The sequence below is a fragment of the Embiotoca jacksoni genome, unplaced genomic scaffold (genome assembly GCF_022577435.1).
Source record: "Embiotoca jacksoni isolate LCO1_2020_lvr unplaced genomic scaffold, fEmbJac1.0.p SCAF_24, whole genome shotgun sequence".
In the NCBI taxonomy this organism is placed as follows: domain Eukaryota; kingdom Metazoa; phylum Chordata; class Actinopteri; family Embiotocidae; genus Embiotoca; species Embiotoca jacksoni.
Genome location: NW_027185375.1, coordinates 6,953,198 through 6,971,934, shown reverse-complemented (window position 1 = coordinate 6,971,934; position 18,737 = coordinate 6,953,198). Strand labels below are relative to the sequence as shown.

The window sequence follows — 18,737 nt, the reverse complement described above, 5'->3', positions numbered from 1 at the left end:
GAGATGAAGCTTGAATCTTTTTTAGGTGGAGTTCCTGTTTGAATAAATTTGTTTCTTTCTGTTTTTCTTTTTCAGCTCCTCAGAACACAGAAAGCTTCATATCATCAGGAAGAGATGAGACCAGTATCACTCTGCAGTGGAATAAAGTGAACAACAATGTCAGCTTCATTCTCCAGTTTAATGGTTCAGAGACAAACATCAATGCACCAGATGGAGATGGACCAGTAACTCACACAGTCTCATCTCTCACTGCTGGAACTGAATACACATTCACTCTCTTCTCTGTGTTTGAGAACATCAGAAGCAGTGGTGTCATCATCTCTGCAGTCACTGGTGAGATGTTTCTCTTCATAATTATTTACTCTATCAACTCATTAAGCATTAAGCAGCATGTGCTTTTGAGTACACCTGAATGAAATTAACATGTATTTACTGGTCATAATCTTTTCTCCGTGAATTTACAATGTCACTGCATAAGCAGTATGTGCTTTTAAACACAGTAAGTTAATCTTTGTAATTTTGTTTCTTTTTCGACTGTAGATTTCTTGTCAAATCAAAATTACACAATTTATGCCCAACATGACACTTTAACGAGGAGAAGCAGACCGTCTTAATTTTTGCGTTCTCTATCAGCAGCATAAGGCTTTGTTCTTGTAAAATCAAAAATCTAGTCATGATAATAAAAACCTTCGCAAGCCAAACTTCAGATCCATTGAAATAAATATTTTCGATAAATGCTTTTGTTTCTCTTTTTCTGTCTCAGCTCTTCCAAACGCAGAAAGCTTCATATCATCAGGGAGAGATGAGACCAGTATCACTCTGCAGTGGAATAAAGTGAACAACAATGTCAGCTTCATTCTCCAGTTTAATGGTTCAGAGACAAACATCAATGCACCAGATGGAGATGGACCAGTAACTCACACAGTCTCATCTCTCACTGCTGGAACTGAATACACATTCACTCTCTTCTCTGTGTTTGAGAACATCAGAAGCAGTGGTGTCAGCATCTCTGCAGTCACTGGTAAGATTTTTCATGTCATGAATGGGTAATTATACAGGTATGACAATAGTTGCCATTTACAAAAGCCAGTATAATAGATGATGAATTAAGCATTTGAATGGCTACACAGAAATTATTTTAGGCGCACTAACGAATTATGACCTCCGTGCAAGGCACCAGCAATATAACTAACTAATAAGCAAAATGTTTTAGAAAATGTACCCATCTTTACTTTATCGTGGCGGAAGCTGTGTATAAAATTCCTATTGCTTACCGTAAGCAATTTTTTCTTGTTTTGTTTCAACATTTTTCTGTAGTTTCATGTTACCTTTCCTTGTTCCTTGTTTATATCTGAGCCCAGCTCTCTGTGTTGTGTCAAGTAATATTACTTCAATTGAATAATTTTCAGTTTCAATATCACGAAGAGTTTAAGTTACATTATAGAGAAGTTCACATCTTGGAATATCAAACAAAATAATAATTTGACTTCTTCTTTTCATGAAAAAAAACACCATCCTGCTTACAAACCTTTGCATCCTCCAACAAAAAGGACCTCGTAAGTATCTGCATTTTTTTTTACATTCTTTAAAGTGTCCTGAACCTTTTCTTTGAGTCATCAATTACTTATTTGTATTTGATCAACATTTCTCTAATTTCTTTAATTATGTATTATTTGTTCAGGGTTACTTTAGGGTTAGTGTTACTATTTCTAAAATCAGAATAAACAGCTACTTTCACATTTTATGAATGCACAGAAATTAAATCATGGTATATGCTGATGTAAGCAAAGTATTTATGTTTATTTTATATTAAATGTTTTTATGTGAATGGATTATACTATATATATACATATATCATTTTACATGATCACGTTCATATTTTATGTAATTGTGCATTTGTTTCAACAGATTATGTTGTTGGATTGAATATGAGATTAAACTCATTTAATCAGCTGTCAGAATCAGAACTGCAGGACATGTTGACAGAGGTGAGACTAATGTGTATTCACTTTTATTTCAGATAATAATTTTTTTTTTGTTCAGTACTAACATACTTTTTTCCTTTTGTGTGTGTACTTGTGTACGTTTTATTTTTTACTCTAGTTCTTTGTAAAATCTGGATTGCAGCCACAGCTTTGGTCCCTGAAGGTTAAGTATGTTAAGCCATGAGACCAATGGAGGAGAATGGATCGAATCCGAAGTTATTAACACTATTTTGAATTAAGTTACTTCAAGACAATTAAACTATGTATCTGTATTGTTAGTGTTGTATTGTGATAATGTGTTTTAATATACATGTACTGTATGATTTTGTCAGTCTGAAATAAAGTGTCTCTGAATTTTGACGTGCCAAATGTGACTTATTGAAATATTTTCCTGTTGCTTCTCAGTCCAATACAATGCTCATACCAATACATAGCACAGCACCACATAATACACATTACAAGTTCAGTAATGCACCTGATCCAGACTTTACTGCTCCTATCCTAGAACAAAAAGAGTCCCAGAGGGAGGGGTAACGGCTAAATTAGGACATTTGTTTCCCAGCCTCGATGCCTTTGCTTCCTCTGAGGTTAAGTTTAGCATTTGGGAAAAAGGTAAGGCCAACACAAAATAATAGATGGGTATATTTAAGGATTCAGTTCAATTATTGTAATAATTTCAATGATATTTCTGCTTTTTCTTGTGCAACACAGGTGTTTCTGCCCCTGATGTCGAACACAGGACAGCTCTGGTGCAGTCTCTGCTTGGTGTTGGTGCTGCTGATGTGCGACCAAAGCATCACTGTCACCAAAATCTAGATCTTCCAGTGATGCCTGTTGCTTGGTCTTCAGTGGTTCCTCTCATCACTCGGTCCATGAACGTGTTGGAAAGTAATGCAGATGTCGTGCAACTTTATCTCAGCAAAACTGCGTTGTCTTTTTCTTGCTCTGTGAAGTAAGTACAGAAACTCCTGTTGAGAAGGGCAGTCTGTTGTGGGATCACATATGCACAATGTGTGTCACATAAACTCTTTCTGAAGGCCTTGTCAAAACCCACTAAATTGATATACCGTTTTCTTTGACAAACTGTGCCCTGCTTCGTAATCCTACATAATGTAGGGGAAACGGTGCATTACGGGAATGTGTTATACTAAAAATATTTTCAGGATGATGAATTACACCAGTTAGAAAAGAGGAGGCATGTTAGTGTCTCAGTTTTAATGGCTGTTAAAAAATGTCTTTCAATGTTTGATGCTATTTGCTCAGAATGAGTGAGATGCTAAGTCATGTGAAACTAAACAATTTTTTTTTTTAATGGTAACTGCTAATGGTATCAAAACAGATTTCCTAATTTTCTTTCTTTTGTTCCGAGGTCGTGGCCAAAATACTAAAATAAATGCACTAACAACTTGTTTCTTATTTGTGATGCAGCTGTTTGACTTGTGACTCTCACCCGACAAGGAAAGAGGAAATGGTTCCCTTTCAATCAAACCAGTTTTATTTATCTGTAACCACCCATCAAGAAAAAGGTTTCGACTGATACATTCCTGAAGCTCTTCCCATGAAATTTAAAACAACACTTATGATTGGTTTGTGCATCTAAATTGTTATCCATCATAAAAGAATTTAAGTCACGGTATCTCATCTTCAAGCGAGATCGTCTTACCTGGAAGCATAATAAAAAGGTATTTACTCCAAACCTGTTGCCAGGTAAGCGGTGATATGATCTGCTGTCGCCTGAGGGTGGTGACTCATCTGAGCAAACAATTTGATTTGTTTGAAAAACACAGACATGTTGACTGACCTGTACAGTGAAAAACAAAAAGAAAATTATCTTTGCAATTTATTTTTGTAATCATACTTGTCATCTATAATGCCCAATCCAAATGAAAGCCTCTCGATGTATATAGTACATTTGTGATATTTATTTGAGGTATTTATGCAGTGTTTTTTTTAATTAATTTATTTATTTCCAAAACAATGTGCTCTTTTGTGCATATGTATCAGCTTCCTCATTCACTGTTTTAATGCGCACTCGTATAGCCGCTTTCCTTGAGCACACAGATACCTGACTTTTAATATGGCCTTTCCCAAATCAAGATAACAACTTATGATTGTCAATAATACAGTATTCATAACACAAGTATAAGTATAAAATGCAGTTTACTCATTATATAAATACTGCTTTTTCACTCATCAGATGTCAGCTGATGTAACTGCAGATCCCTCAGTGTTGTTGTAGATGTTAGCCAAAAAAGGAATTAGTAGTAAAGTCTTTTTGGGCATTCCTTGATGAAGAATTCAACTTGTGACATCGTATTATTGTGACAGTAAAGAAAAGAATAGAGGACCCAAATGCAGAAAATGGGCAGGAAGATGCTGTAAAGTGATTTTAATGGAAGATTTGATGATGACAAAGCCTTACAGGTAGAGGAACAACCAATACGAAAAGAGGCAAACACATGAGAATGGGCTGATAAATCAGGAATTGTTACAGTCAGTTTGCCTTAAGTCTGAGTACTGAAGACCTGTCATGACCTTTTAGCGAGAGAGGAACAAACCCACGTTTCACAAACATTTCATGCAAATATTAAGTTACAACGCTGACTTTTGACTTGCTTTTTTTTCTTGCTCTGCAGAGTTGTTTCAAAGCACGAGATGAAACTAATTTTCCGAAAATGAATACGTAAATCCTGTGATCTTTAGTACTGTTTGATTGGCAGGTGATTTTGAGAAAGTGCAATGCTATAATACACAACACAGGCAAATAAATGACCATGTCATAGAGGCCAGGCCTGCGGGGTGTACCGCAAAGCAACTTCAATAAATCCAGGCTTTTTTTTTCTGAGCTAACTCGACAAACCAGAAACTCCCCATCAGAGATAATTGGTACTACGACGGTGGTAACACTTTGTTAGCCCAGGCGTTCTTTTTTAGGCTCTGTGCGTGATCACATAATTTTGATGAGTCATTTTAATCTTTTCTCCATTAAGAATAGACAGTTCGCGTACTTTGTATTTTAGTCTGGAGGAGCAGGTAATCATAATGGAGAGCTGTGAAGAGTATAAAAATATTTTTTGCTGCAACAGTGGTGCCTTTGGCTGTGATAAAGCCTGAGAATAATACTGGTGGAAAATTGACAATTGTGTAATTAATACTTACTACTCGATGCACTCTCAGTGCCTCCCATATTCAAAGCTCTTATACTGATACCTCATTCTTCTATATCTACCATTGGCCTATACTTAGGAAGTGCATGAATGTAATATCTGACCGCAGCACTGGCAGCTCCCACCATTTGTTTGTTCAGGTTATGTATGGGCTAAGTAGTTTGGTGGTAAAATACTAAATGCATGTTTGTAGTGGTCATCACTAAAAGTAAAACTTTGGGAATAGCAAAGCATACAGTATTCTTGCTCAGATTTTCTGCACCACTTCATGCAGGTTCTAGTGGCAAAGAAACGCAATAATAAGTACCCTGTTTGGTTAACTGTAAGCACACTGGTTCCTTTAGTGGTATTACTAAGAGTTAGCTTATATTCCCTCAGCTGAGAAGTAGCGTTCGTAGAGAATATCGTGAGAAAACGCCAACATATCTCGCTGTTCTATCTGTACAGGTGAGGCATGTTTAGGTCCACTGGCTTTTCCAAGAGTGCTGATGCTATTTTTTTAAAGGTGTTTGGTGAAATTGCACTTATCTGGACCAAGTTTGCAGCATAATTTACCACGGCGATCTAGCCAGGATAAAAAAGATCCACCTTCGTGACATTAAGATCCACGGCCTTAGTCTCAACATACTTGACTGATCTCACTTCGTGGTTCACCCCTCTGAACTGACACCTTAAGCTTCTACATGATGAACACCTAAACATTAAACAGCTGGATACTTGTCAATGCAGAAACTATTAAGAGTACAGTAAAAAGAACATGCAGTTTCTTATTACCCATTGACATTAAGTTTGGAAGCAAAACCCATACAGATAAAATTCCCATGTTAAATATTATTTCACAAGGGATCATTTTGATGCTATGGATTTGCTGTCTGTCAGAAAAATATAAGGAAACGCAACTTAGTTTCTTTTGTATGAGATCATTGAAAAATTACTGTTTTGAACTTGGTTTAAGTGTCATTTGTTAAAATCAGATAATTACATATATAGTATGTTTGAATTATGTAATTTGTTACATTTCTTGCAAGTTCTTGTTGCTCCATTTCACCTCACTAGAAATGTATTTATTTGTTTGGCATGATCGGCACCACATACTGGTTCTACAGGATAAAAGAAGGAGGTAGGCCGTAATACTGAGCCAAGAAACTTGACAGACTGACAGCTGTGAAGTGGCCGTGTTCATTGCTGAGATGCCACAACCTTTGTGAAAAGTCCTTCCCCTTCGAGACATATCATTAGCCTTTAAACTGTTTGAATATATAAAAGCCATAGGTTTGGGTTGTCATGTAAGGTAGCAGGTTTTCAGCATCATATGAATAGGACTCACTTACGGATGTGGAAATAGTTTAAAGACATCTCTACCAGTAAGGGGAAACAAATAACTTTTCATCTCACATTTTTTCATTTTGGGTAAGTACAATTGTGCATTTTAATACATTCATAGACTCTATGTATTGTGTATGTGGCTTTAGTTTTTGTATATTTAGCTGTTTACAACATCAATAAATTATTATTAATAACCTCTGTCCTAATATTGAAAAGTATTCATGCATGAGTATGTCATCATGAATTATAATAATAATAAATACAACATGCCTTTTTGCAATGTGTCAAATTCTGCATATGTGGTTTCTGTCTTAATAATATTGTTTTTTCATTTATGTAGCATTTCTTTTCACTGGCAGAATACAAAGGGACTGCGTAATCTGGTTGTTCTATTATTCAGTTTATAGAATAATAAAAAAGACAATAATATATATAAAAAGGTGTTTTGTTTTGAGACATCTTTTCTATATTGATGTCAGCTTGTAGCACACCTAAATCAATTTGGATTTAATGACCTTCTCAAGGTTCAGCCAGGTTAATGGCTGTGAACAGACCAAGTGTTGAGATGCGTTCTAACTCAGTGCACCAGCTTGTTCAAGAATTCTCCTTGTTGAGGTAACAGTGTTAGAAAAATTACTCAGAGGCTGTATTCAAAATCAAACACATCGGACATGTATTCTTGCGAGAAGGAGCAAATACATGTAGGGAAGAACTGCACATGCGTCAAATGTTAGACTGGCCTGTTGCCCTTCCGTGAATGTGAGAATTACTGCTCCCTGTACCCGGTACTGATTTTTTGTTCCTTGCAAATTGTCCATCAGCCCTTACAAATGCTCTTTTAGTGCTGCGAACTTTGTCAGTAGCCTGAGGTCCTATTGTGGTCTTGTCGTCTGATGTCTGATTGTCAGGTATGTTATATTAGCTTCGTACCAAAATATGGGGAGTACTATGAGCAGAGCTGTGAAAACAAAGGGTCCCTCTGAGGCCACAGAGTCCTATCCTCCTGAATGGATGCCAAGTGATGCTGCCTTGAGCCATTTTAGCTGTACTCCTAATAAGTGACCTATATGCTCCTGAATCGCACAATAAAGTTACTTCAATCTCTTCTATCAGTAGAGTCACAAAAGGTTTATCTTGAGTATTTCAACTATACTTATCTCTAACACATCCTCATCTTTTGTTTCTAGTTGGGTCTGTGTCCGTGTCTGCGAATCATGTGAATGTGTGTGTTTCTGCATGACCTGATCCTGGAGTGGTTGTGGTTAGTCATGCTGAACCCGTCTGCGACCGCCAACCGTCTCCTCCTCCACTTCTTCCTCCCCTCCTCCCGTCTCTCCGCCGCCTGCAGTCTCTTGCCCAGTGTCCATTCCTCCCGCAATTATAGCAGGTGTCGTTACCTGGCTCTCGTGGTCCTCCCCCACGGCCGCCAGCCCCCGTCCATCCACCTCGCTTCCTCCTTCTGAAATCTCCTTGATCATTATCCCCTCGATAATATACTTCAGAATATTCTGTGTCTTCGTCATCATATACATATGTGTCCGCTGTTCTTGTTTTAGGTGATTTCTTCTTCTGTTTATCTTTTAGAACTTTTTCTGCATGTACTGCGTGTGCCTTAACGTCTGCTAGTTCGGCTATCTGCCAGCCCACCTGATGTTTCTTTACAAACGAGCTGATAGGAGTGCACAATCCATTTAGGAGGGCGTTCTTTAACTGCTGTGCATAGGGCCCTCTGTCATTATATGGATTTTCTGGTGCTATGCCACTGTGTCTGTCAAACACTATCTTCAATCTTGCAAAATACTGCACCACTGTCTCATCGTCTCCCTGAGTACATTCTGCCACATGTGAAAAATCTGCTCCAGCTGCTGTCAGATTTCTTATTCTAAGAAGTAATGCCAAGCTGAACTTGGTGAGCATTTGGTGACTACCGAAAGGGGCGGGGTTTCCATCTACGAGCGGGTTCCAATCGCCTTGGTATTGGCACCAGTCTACTCCTGTTATTTGTCTGATGCATCTTTCTATCTCAACCCCATTTAGCTGGTAGCTCTGACACAATAATTTTAGCTGACTTTCGAATTCTGCTGAATTTCCTTTTGGATGAGGAATGCCGTCTACAGCTCTCCTAACGTCCGCTAATGTATGGACGATAAACTTGTACTGTGGCTTCCTGTCCCTTTTCTCCTGCTTGGGGATTAGGTAATTCTATCACGGGGTGTATTTGTGCGTGATGTGTTTCTGCACCTCCTGCGGTATTGTCGAACAGACTCTGATAGGGTCTACCTGATCTGGTTTTCCCAGGGGATGTGGTTCTTAACCATACGGCAAATCGTCTGAACAGTTCTTGGCTGCTGTCTGGGGTTGGAGTAGAGGGGGTGGAGTTTGGTGACAGTGTCGTGGGTTCGGAGACAGAAACTGGCTGGGCAGCCGGAGGCGGAATAGGCAGAGCGGGCGGATCAGCTGTTACCGGGACGTCTCCCATGTTAGGGTATGGAGGAGGATCGGGCCACAGTCCCATGTTGGTTCGTTTTTGTACCACATAATCATCATCTTCATCATTTTTCCGGGAGAAATGTATTTCTATTATTAGATATAGTATTGGTGCATTAAGAGCTATACTCCCTTCCCCCGCCTTTTTGTTTTTAATCTCTCCCAGATCAGTTCTCTTTCTCTTTTTTTCTTTTACTTTTCCTCTTCTCTTTTCAACTTTTTTCTTTTATTTCCCTCACACTTGCTCTCTATCCTTGAATCCGTGTTCCTTTTCCCATTTTTTCCAAATATTTTATGTTATCCGCACCTTTTGAGTGCATGCGTTTTACGTCTCCCTCCAGAGGTATCTCTTCGATCTTACTACAGCATAATCCCATTTTTTCTATCTGTGAGCCAACCAGTTTGTATGAAGTTCACCCGAGCAATGGACACTCACAGTATCTATTTATTTGTATATTTTTATTTATTTCATCTTCCGGAAGTTTTCTTATATTTGTATTTATTTCTATCCATGAGCCAACCAGTTTGTATGGAGTTCACCCGAGCAACTGGACGCTCACAGTATCTAATTATTTGTATATTTGTATTTATTTTATATTCCGGAAGTTGTTGTTTTTTGTAGGTCCCTGACCTATTTCCTAAGTCCCTGACTTAGTTACCTGTAGGTCCCTGACCTATTTTTGCGCACGCGACTTTTAGTTTACCTAGTCTATTCAGACTTTTTAGTAGGTCACTGACCTATCTCTCTTTTAGTACAGGTCCCTGACCTGACTCTTTAGTACAAGTCCCTGACCTGACTCTTTAGAACAAAAAAAACAAAAAAAAATGTCTTACCCGGGTGTCCGATGTTTGATGGTGAATCAGCCTTGTTCTAGGATCCCGTCACCCTTCCTCTCTCCAGTTAGTCCTGGCCTCACCAATGTCCAAACTGTTTCGATAAAGAAACAGGGCGGAGGTCTTTGCTCAGGAGTACCAGACTCCCCCGTGCACGGTTCCAGACTGTGTCCGGAGAGAGGAGGAGATGTTGGGATCCGGCTCGAAGGACCAATTATGTTAGAAAAATTACTCAGAGGCTGTATTCAAAATCAAACACATCGGACATTTATTCTTGCAAGAAGGAGTAAATACATGTACACTCAAAGAAGGATGTCCAGCATTGCTCAACGTCTCTGCTCTGTAGGGCAGCTTTTATACAGTGTGACAAACAGTTGACAGTCATCCCCACTTCCTCTGTATACCTGATTTTGTAGATAGTACTGAGTGAGGTCGTAGGTCACAAGATAAAGGTAGAGATGTTGTAACTGAGACTATAGAGCCATGTTGTGCAACAGATAGACCAATATTTGACAAGTATGATGAGTTCATTATTTTTCCATCAAACAGCTACAGAGTTGTTATTATTTCATTGCCTCTAATCTGGATCCAATAGAGAAATGGACTGTTAAGATCAAATTTGATAGTGAAAAATGGGGAAACAAAATTGTCAGTGAGAATGAAGCTCACATTAAGAGAAATATAAGATAGATTTAATCATAGTTGTGTCAAAATTATAAAATAATATGTTTCAGGGAATTCATTATTTTAAACCCTTTTGTTATAGATGGTTTTATAGTTTCAGGGTGTTTAGCAGTGTATATTTGCAGTTGTATAATTTACACAAGTGACTCCATAATGGCTACCATGAGCTATGATAGCTGAGTGTAATTACTGAAAACCTACTCCAGTTCAAGCTATTATTCACTGAATAATGTGTTCTCATTGAACATATCTTTCAGAAAAAGTTTTTTTTTTTTTTTTTTTTTTTTTTTTTTTTTTTTTTTTTTTTTTTTTTTTACAGAGAAATGAATGATTTCAGCAACTCCAAAGTCAGAACCAATTATATGCTGCCTCCTAATAAATTTTGGATTTTTCAGATTGAACAGAAGACAAAATGAGTGTTGGACTGATGATACCAATTTTCCTTGTGCTAAAAGGTGAGCTTGCTGCATGTTGACTGTCTTTTTACAAAATTGAAATAAAGTTTTGGGGATTGGGAATGATTTAGTCCTAAACTCAAAATATAGTCTGTGTTACACTTAAAGCCAATTTTAATATTTTAGCAGTTATTCGATTGCAGTTAATTAAACCGATGGTTCAAAAAGTGACCTGGTTATGTTCATTTCTGTATTTATAATAATTAAAATTTTGATATAAAAAGTAAAAAAATAGTGAAACTAATTTAAATATTTGTTCTTCCATAGTTGCTGCACAAACAACAATACCTGCTCCTACAACAACCACTGCTACAACAACAGTTCCTACAACAGCCACTGCAGCACCAATAACACCTGCTCCTACAACAACCACTGTTGCAACAATGACAACAACAGCTCCTACAACACAGACGACAACACCGACTACAACACCAACGACAACACCTACTACAACACCAACGACAACACCTACTACGACACCGACGACAACACCTACTACGACACCGACGACAACACCAACACCGACGACAACACCTACTACGACACCGACGACAACACCGACGACTACACCGACAACAACACCTACTACGACACCGATGACAACACCTACTATGACACCGACGACAACACCTACTACGACACCGACGACGACACCGACGACGACACCAACTACGGCACCAACGACAACACCTACTACGACACCGACTTCAACAACTACTCCGACACCGACGACAACACCTACTACGACACCGACTTCAACAACTGCTACGACACCGACGACAACACCAACGACAACACCTACTACGACACCTATTACGACACCGACGACAACACCTACTACGACACCAACGACAACACCTACTACGACACCGACTTCAACAACTACTACGACACCGACGACAACACCGACGACAACACCTACTACGACACCGACTTCAACAACTACTACGACACCGACGACAACACCAACGGCAACACCTACTACGACACCGACTTCAACGACAACACCAACGACAACACCTACTACGACACCTACTACGACACCGACTTCAACAACTACTACGACACCGACGACAACACCTACTACGACACCGACGACAACACCTACTACGACACCGACAACAACACCGACGACAACACTGACAACAACACCTACAACAACACCTACAACAACACTGACGACAACACCTACTACGACACCTACTACAACACCGACGACAACACCCGCTACGACACCGACGACAACAACTACCACAACACCGACGACAACACCAACGACAACACCTACTATGGCACCAACGACAACACCTACTACGACACCAACGACAACACCTACTACGACACCGACTTCAACAACTACTACGACACCGACGACAACACCAACGACAACACCTACTACGACACCTACTACGGCACCAACGACAACACCTACTACAACACCGACGACAACACCTACTACGGCACCAACGACAACACCTACTACGGCACCGACGACAACACCTACTACGACACCGACGACAACACCTACTACGACACCGACTTCAACAACTACTACGACACCGACGACAACACCTACTACGATACCGACTTCAACAACTACTACGACACCGACGACAACACCAACGACAACACCTACTACGACACCTACTACAGCACCAACTACAACACCTACTACGACACCGACTTCAACAACTACTACGACACCGACAACAACACCAACGACAACACCTACTACAACATCTACTACGACACCGACGACAACACCTACTACGACACCGACGACAACACCTACTACGACACCGACAACAACACCGACGACAACACCTACAACAACACCTACAACAACACCTACAACAACACTGACGACAACACCTACTACGACACCGACAACAACACCTACTACGACACCTACTACAACACCAACAACAATACCCACTACGACACCGACGACAACACCGACGACGACAACACCTACTACGACACCTACTACAACACCGACGACAACACCTACTACGACACCGACAACAACACCGACGACAACACTGACAACAACACCTACTACGACACCGACGACAACACCTACTACGACACCTACTACAACACCGACGACAACACCTACTACGACACCGACGACAACACCTACTACGACACCGACGACAACACCGACGACGACACCGACAACAACACCTACAACAACACAGACGACAATACCTACTACGACACCGACAACAACACCAACGACAACACCGACAACAACACCTACAACAACACAGACGACAATACCTACTACGACACCGACGACAACACCTACTACGACACCGACGACAACACCAACGACAACACCTACTACGACACCTACTACAACATTGACGACAACACCTACTACGACACCGACGACAACACCGACGACAACACTGACAACAACACCTACAACAACACTGACGACAACACCTACTACGACACCGACGACAACACCTACTACGACACCTACTACGACACCGACGACAACACCGACTACGACACCGACGACAACACCGACAACAACACCGACAACAACACCTACAACAACACAGACGACAATACCTACAACAACACAGACGACAACACCTACTACGACACCGACGACAACACCTACTACGACACCTACTACGACACCGACGACAACACCTACTACGACACCGACGACAACACCGACAACAACACCTACAACAACACAGACGACAATACCTACAACGACACAGACGACAACACCGACAACAACACCGACGACAACACCGACAACAACACCTACAACAACACAGACGACAATACCTACTACGACACCGGCGACAACACCGACAACAACACCGACAACAACACCTACAACAACACAGACGACAATACCTACTACGACACCTACTACGACACCGACGACGACAACACCTACTACGACACCTACTACGACACCGACGACAACACCGACGACAACACCTACTACGGCACCAACGACAACACCTACTACGACACCGACGACAACACCTACTACGACACCTACTACAACATCGACGACAACACCTACTACGACACCGACGACAACACCTACTACGACACCGACAACAACACTGACCACAACACCTACTACGACACCGATGACAACACCTACTACGACACCGACGACAACACCTACTACGACACCGACGACAACACCGACGACGACACCGACAACAACACCTACAACAACACAGACGACAATACCTACTACGACACCGACGACAACACCTACTGCGACACCGACGACAACACCAACGACAACACCTACTACGACACCTACTACAACATTGATGACAACACCTACTACGACACCGACGACAACACCGACGACAACACTGACAACAACACCTACAACAACACTGACGACAACACCTACTACGACACCAACGACAACACCTACTACGACACCTACTACGACACCGACGACAACACCTACTACGACACCGACGACAACACCGACAACAACACCGACAACAACACCTACAACAACACAGACGACAATACCTACAACAACACAGACGACAACACCTACTACGACACCGACGACAACACCTACTACGACACCTACTACGACACCGACGACAACACCTACTACGACACCGACGACAACACCGACAACAACACCGACAACAACACCTACAACAACACAGACGACAATACCTACAATGACACAGACGACAACACCTACTACGACACCGACGACAACACCGACAACAACACCGACGACAACACCGACAACAACACCTACAACAACACAGACGACAATACCTACTACGACACCGACGACAACACCGACAACAACACCGACAACAACACCTACAACAACACAGACGACAATACCTACTACGACACCGACGACGACAACACCTACTACGACACCTACTACGACACCGACGACAACACCTACTACGGCACCAACGACAACACCTACTACGACACCGACGACAACACCTACTACGACACCTACTACAACATCGACGACAACACCTACTACGACACCGACGACAACACCTACTACGACACCGACAACAACACTGACCACAACACCTACTACGACACCGACAACAACACCTACTACGACACCTACTACAACACCGACGACAACACCTACTACGACACCGACGACAACACCTACTACGACACCGACGACAACACCGACGACAACACCGACAACAACACCGACAACAACACCTACAACAACACAGACGACAATACCTACTACGACACCGACGACAACACCTACAACAACACAGACGACAATACCTACTACGACACCGACGACAACACCAACGACAACACCGACAACAACACAGACGACAACACAGACGACAATACCTACTACGACACCGACGACAACACCTACTACGACACCGACGACAACACCAACGACAACACCTACTACGACACCTACTACAACATTGACGACAACACCTACTACGACACCGACGACAACACCTACTACGACACCGACAACAACACCGACGACAACACCTACTACGACACCGACGACAACACCAACGACAACACCTACTACGACACCTACTACAACATTGACGACAACACCTACTACGACACCGACGACAACACCGACGACAACACCGACAACAACACCGACAACAACACCTACAACAACACAGACGACAATACCTACTACGACACCGACGACAACACCAACGACAACACCGACGACAACACCGACAACAACACAGACGACAATACCTACTACGACACCGACGACAACACCTACTACGACACCTACTACAACATTGACGACAACACCTACTACGACACCGACGACAACACCTACTACGACACCGACAACAACACCGACGACAACACTGACAACAACACCTACAACAACACTGACGACAACACCTACTACGACACCGACGACAACACCTACTACGACACCTACTACAACACCGACGACAACACCTACTACGACACCGACGACAACACCTACTACGACACCGACGACAACACCGACGACAACACCGACAACAACACCTACAACAACACCTACAACAACACAGACGACAATACCTACTACGACACCGACGACAACACCAACGACAACACCGACAACAACACCTACAACAACACAGACGACAATACCTACTACGACACCGACGACAACACCGACAACAACACCGACAACAACACCTACAACAACACAGACGACAATACCTACTACGACACCAACGACAACACCAACGACAACACCGACAACAACACCTACAACAACACAGACGACAATACCTACTACGACACCGACGACAACACCTACAACAACACAGACGACAATACCTACTACGACACCTACTATGACACCGACGACGACAACACCTACTACGACACCGACGACAACACCGACGACAACACCTACTACGGCACCAACGACAACACCTACTACGACACCGACGACAACACCTACTACGACACCTACTACAACATCGACGACAACACCTACTACGACACCGACGACAACACCTACTACGACACCGACAACAACACCGACGACAACACTGACAACAACACCTACTACGACACCGACAACAACACCTACTACGACACCTACTACAACACCTACAACAACACCTACAACAACACAGACGACAATACCTACTACGACACCGACGACAACACCAACGACAACACCGACGACAACACCGACAACAACACAGACGACAATACCTACTACGACACCGACGACAACACCGACGACAACACCGACAACAACACCTACAACAACACAGACGACAATACCTACTACGACACCTACTACGACACCGACGACGACAACACCTACGACAACACCGACGACAACACCTACTACGACACCGACGACAACACCGACGACAACACCTACTACGACAGCGACGACACCGACGACGACACCGACGACAACACCTACTACAACACCGACGACAACACCAACAACACCTACTACGACACCGACGACACCTACAACAACACCGACGACTACACCGACGACAACACCTACTACGACACCGACGACAACACCAACAGTGACACCTTCTACGACACCGACGACAACACCAATGACAACACCGACGACAACACCTACTACAACACCAACTACTGCCATCACTGGTATGTTTTTAGGTTTTAAAACAATGCTCTGTGGTAAATTCCTAAGAAATCTCACTTTATTTGTTCATTTATAGACTTCATGGTAAATTCCTTTCAATTTGAATTCCTTAATTATTACTCCTGACATCTGTCTTGTCAAATACATAGTGACATTTATAAGTACAAAATAAGACCAGTGGTTAAATAGCATATTTTTTTGCGAAAGAAACATTTTGTCCTATGTCATCTTTTTGCCTCAAGACTATACATTGGACTTTAAGAGATCAAAATAGCAAATGGGAAAGGGGATTATACAATTACATTCCCGAGGAAGTCTGGACACAACACTGTGAATTCCAATGAATATCAAGCAAAGTCTTATGGAGAGTGTTTGGCTGGAAGAGTCATGTTAGATTTGATATGACACCAGTTTAGGAGTAGCATTGTTCAAGCTCTTCCAGTTGCTGGAGGAAATGTGGCTCCTCAGAAGCCAACCGTTACCAATTGTTTTGAGCTTGTCCAAAAGTAAATTTTTTTGGTGGTAAAATATTTACAGAATTGGTGATTTTATTTGGGTTAAGAGTTATGATCAAGGCGATCATGCCACTTAAAGGACCTGTACATTCATCCATAATTGTTCAAACAAAATATTTATGCAGTATACCAAGTGGAGCTACTAGAAAGGCTGTTACAAGGAAATGGCTTAAGCCGGTCACTCCATCTATAGGAAAATTTAATGATATTATTCGTGAAATTTTTGTAATGGAACTAATCCCTTTCGCTTTAAAGTTCCAAGGAAACAAATTCGAGGAAATATGGGAGAAGATGAAAATTCTATATTTCCCCAGAATACCCTGCTTTTGTTTAAACACCTTTGCAAATGCATTTGCATCTTAAAGGATGAGTCTATGTGTGAATAAATGAATCATAACTTTTTTCCCTTAAAAAAAACCAACTAATTACACCGTTAAAGGGGATTTGTTTGATAAATGCTTTCATTTCTGTATTTCTAAGCTCCTCAGAACACAGACAGCTTCATAGCATCAGGACAAGATGAGACCAGTATCACTCTGCAGTGGAATAAAGTGAACAACAATGTCAGCTTCATTCTCCAGTTTAATGGTTCAGAGACAAACGTCAATGCACCAGATGGAGATGGACCAGTAACTCACACAGTCTCATCTCTCACTGCTGGAACTGAATACACATTCACTCTCTTCTCTGTGTTTGAAAACATCAGAAGCAGTGGTGTCATCATCTCTGCAGTCACTGGTGAGATGTTTCTCTTCATCATCATGCACCATAGCAAGTCATCAAGCAAATTTGCTTCAGAGTCATCTATTGTGAATTTTACTTAAATTTTCTGACCATAGTATATTCTGAATTAATGTCCTTTTTCACTTCATGCACCTTACGTCATTTTAAAACACAGGAAGATCATTGAGTTTAAAACTCCTTTGGAGTTTTTAACCATAAGTCAAAAAGGTATCCAGTATTTATGACCAAATATCACGCAAATAAAAGGTACACATAATGGAGTAATGTTGATAGGGAGATGAAGCTTGAATATTTTTTAGGTGGAGTTCCTGTTTGATTAAATTTGTTTCTTTCTCTTTTTCTTTTTCAGCTCCTCAGAACACAGAAAGCTTCATATCATCAGGAAGAGATGAGACCAG

At 41.5% G+C, this 18,737-nt stretch overlaps 1 protein-coding gene and 1 long non-coding RNA gene across 2 annotated transcripts; both read left to right on the top strand.

The window, feature by feature from the left end:
• Positions 1-1,465: 1,465 nt before the first annotated feature.
• LOC138204187 (uncharacterized) lies at positions 1,466-2,421 on the top strand. Its single transcript, XR_011178781.1, has 3 exons — positions 1,466-1,556; positions 1,909-1,988; positions 2,104-2,421. It is a non-coding gene; the product is annotated as an uncharacterized lncRNA (long non-coding RNA).
• A 131-nt stretch (positions 2,422-2,552) lies between these two features.
• Positions 2,553-18,267, top strand: LOC138203828 (putative uncharacterized protein DDB_G0282133). Its single transcript, XM_069158818.1, has 5 exons — positions 2,553-2,597; positions 6,498-6,562; positions 10,879-10,938; positions 11,206-17,082; positions 18,076-18,267. Exons 1-5 carry the CDS (start codon positions 2,553-2,555, stop codon positions 18,116-18,118), a joined length of 6,090 nt encoding a protein of 2,029 aa, XP_069014919.1. The 3' UTR covers positions 18,119-18,267.
• Positions 18,268-18,737: the final 470 nt, after the last annotated feature.

Excerpts from the sequence above, each read along its gene's own strand:
- LOC138203828 (XM_069158818.1), top strand. The coding sequence starts at position 2,553 with ATGCCTTTGCTTCCTCTGAGGTTAAGTTTAGCATTTGGGAAAAAG. Across the intron at positions 2,598-6,497 it reads GTTTAGCATTTGGGAAAAAG|TTTAAAGACATCTCTACCAG; the intron begins GTAAGGCCAACA and ends ATGTGGAAATAG. Across the intron at positions 6,563-10,878 it reads CTCACATTTTTTCATTTTGG|ATTGAACAGAAGACAAAATG; the intron begins GTAAGTACAATT and ends TGGATTTTTCAG.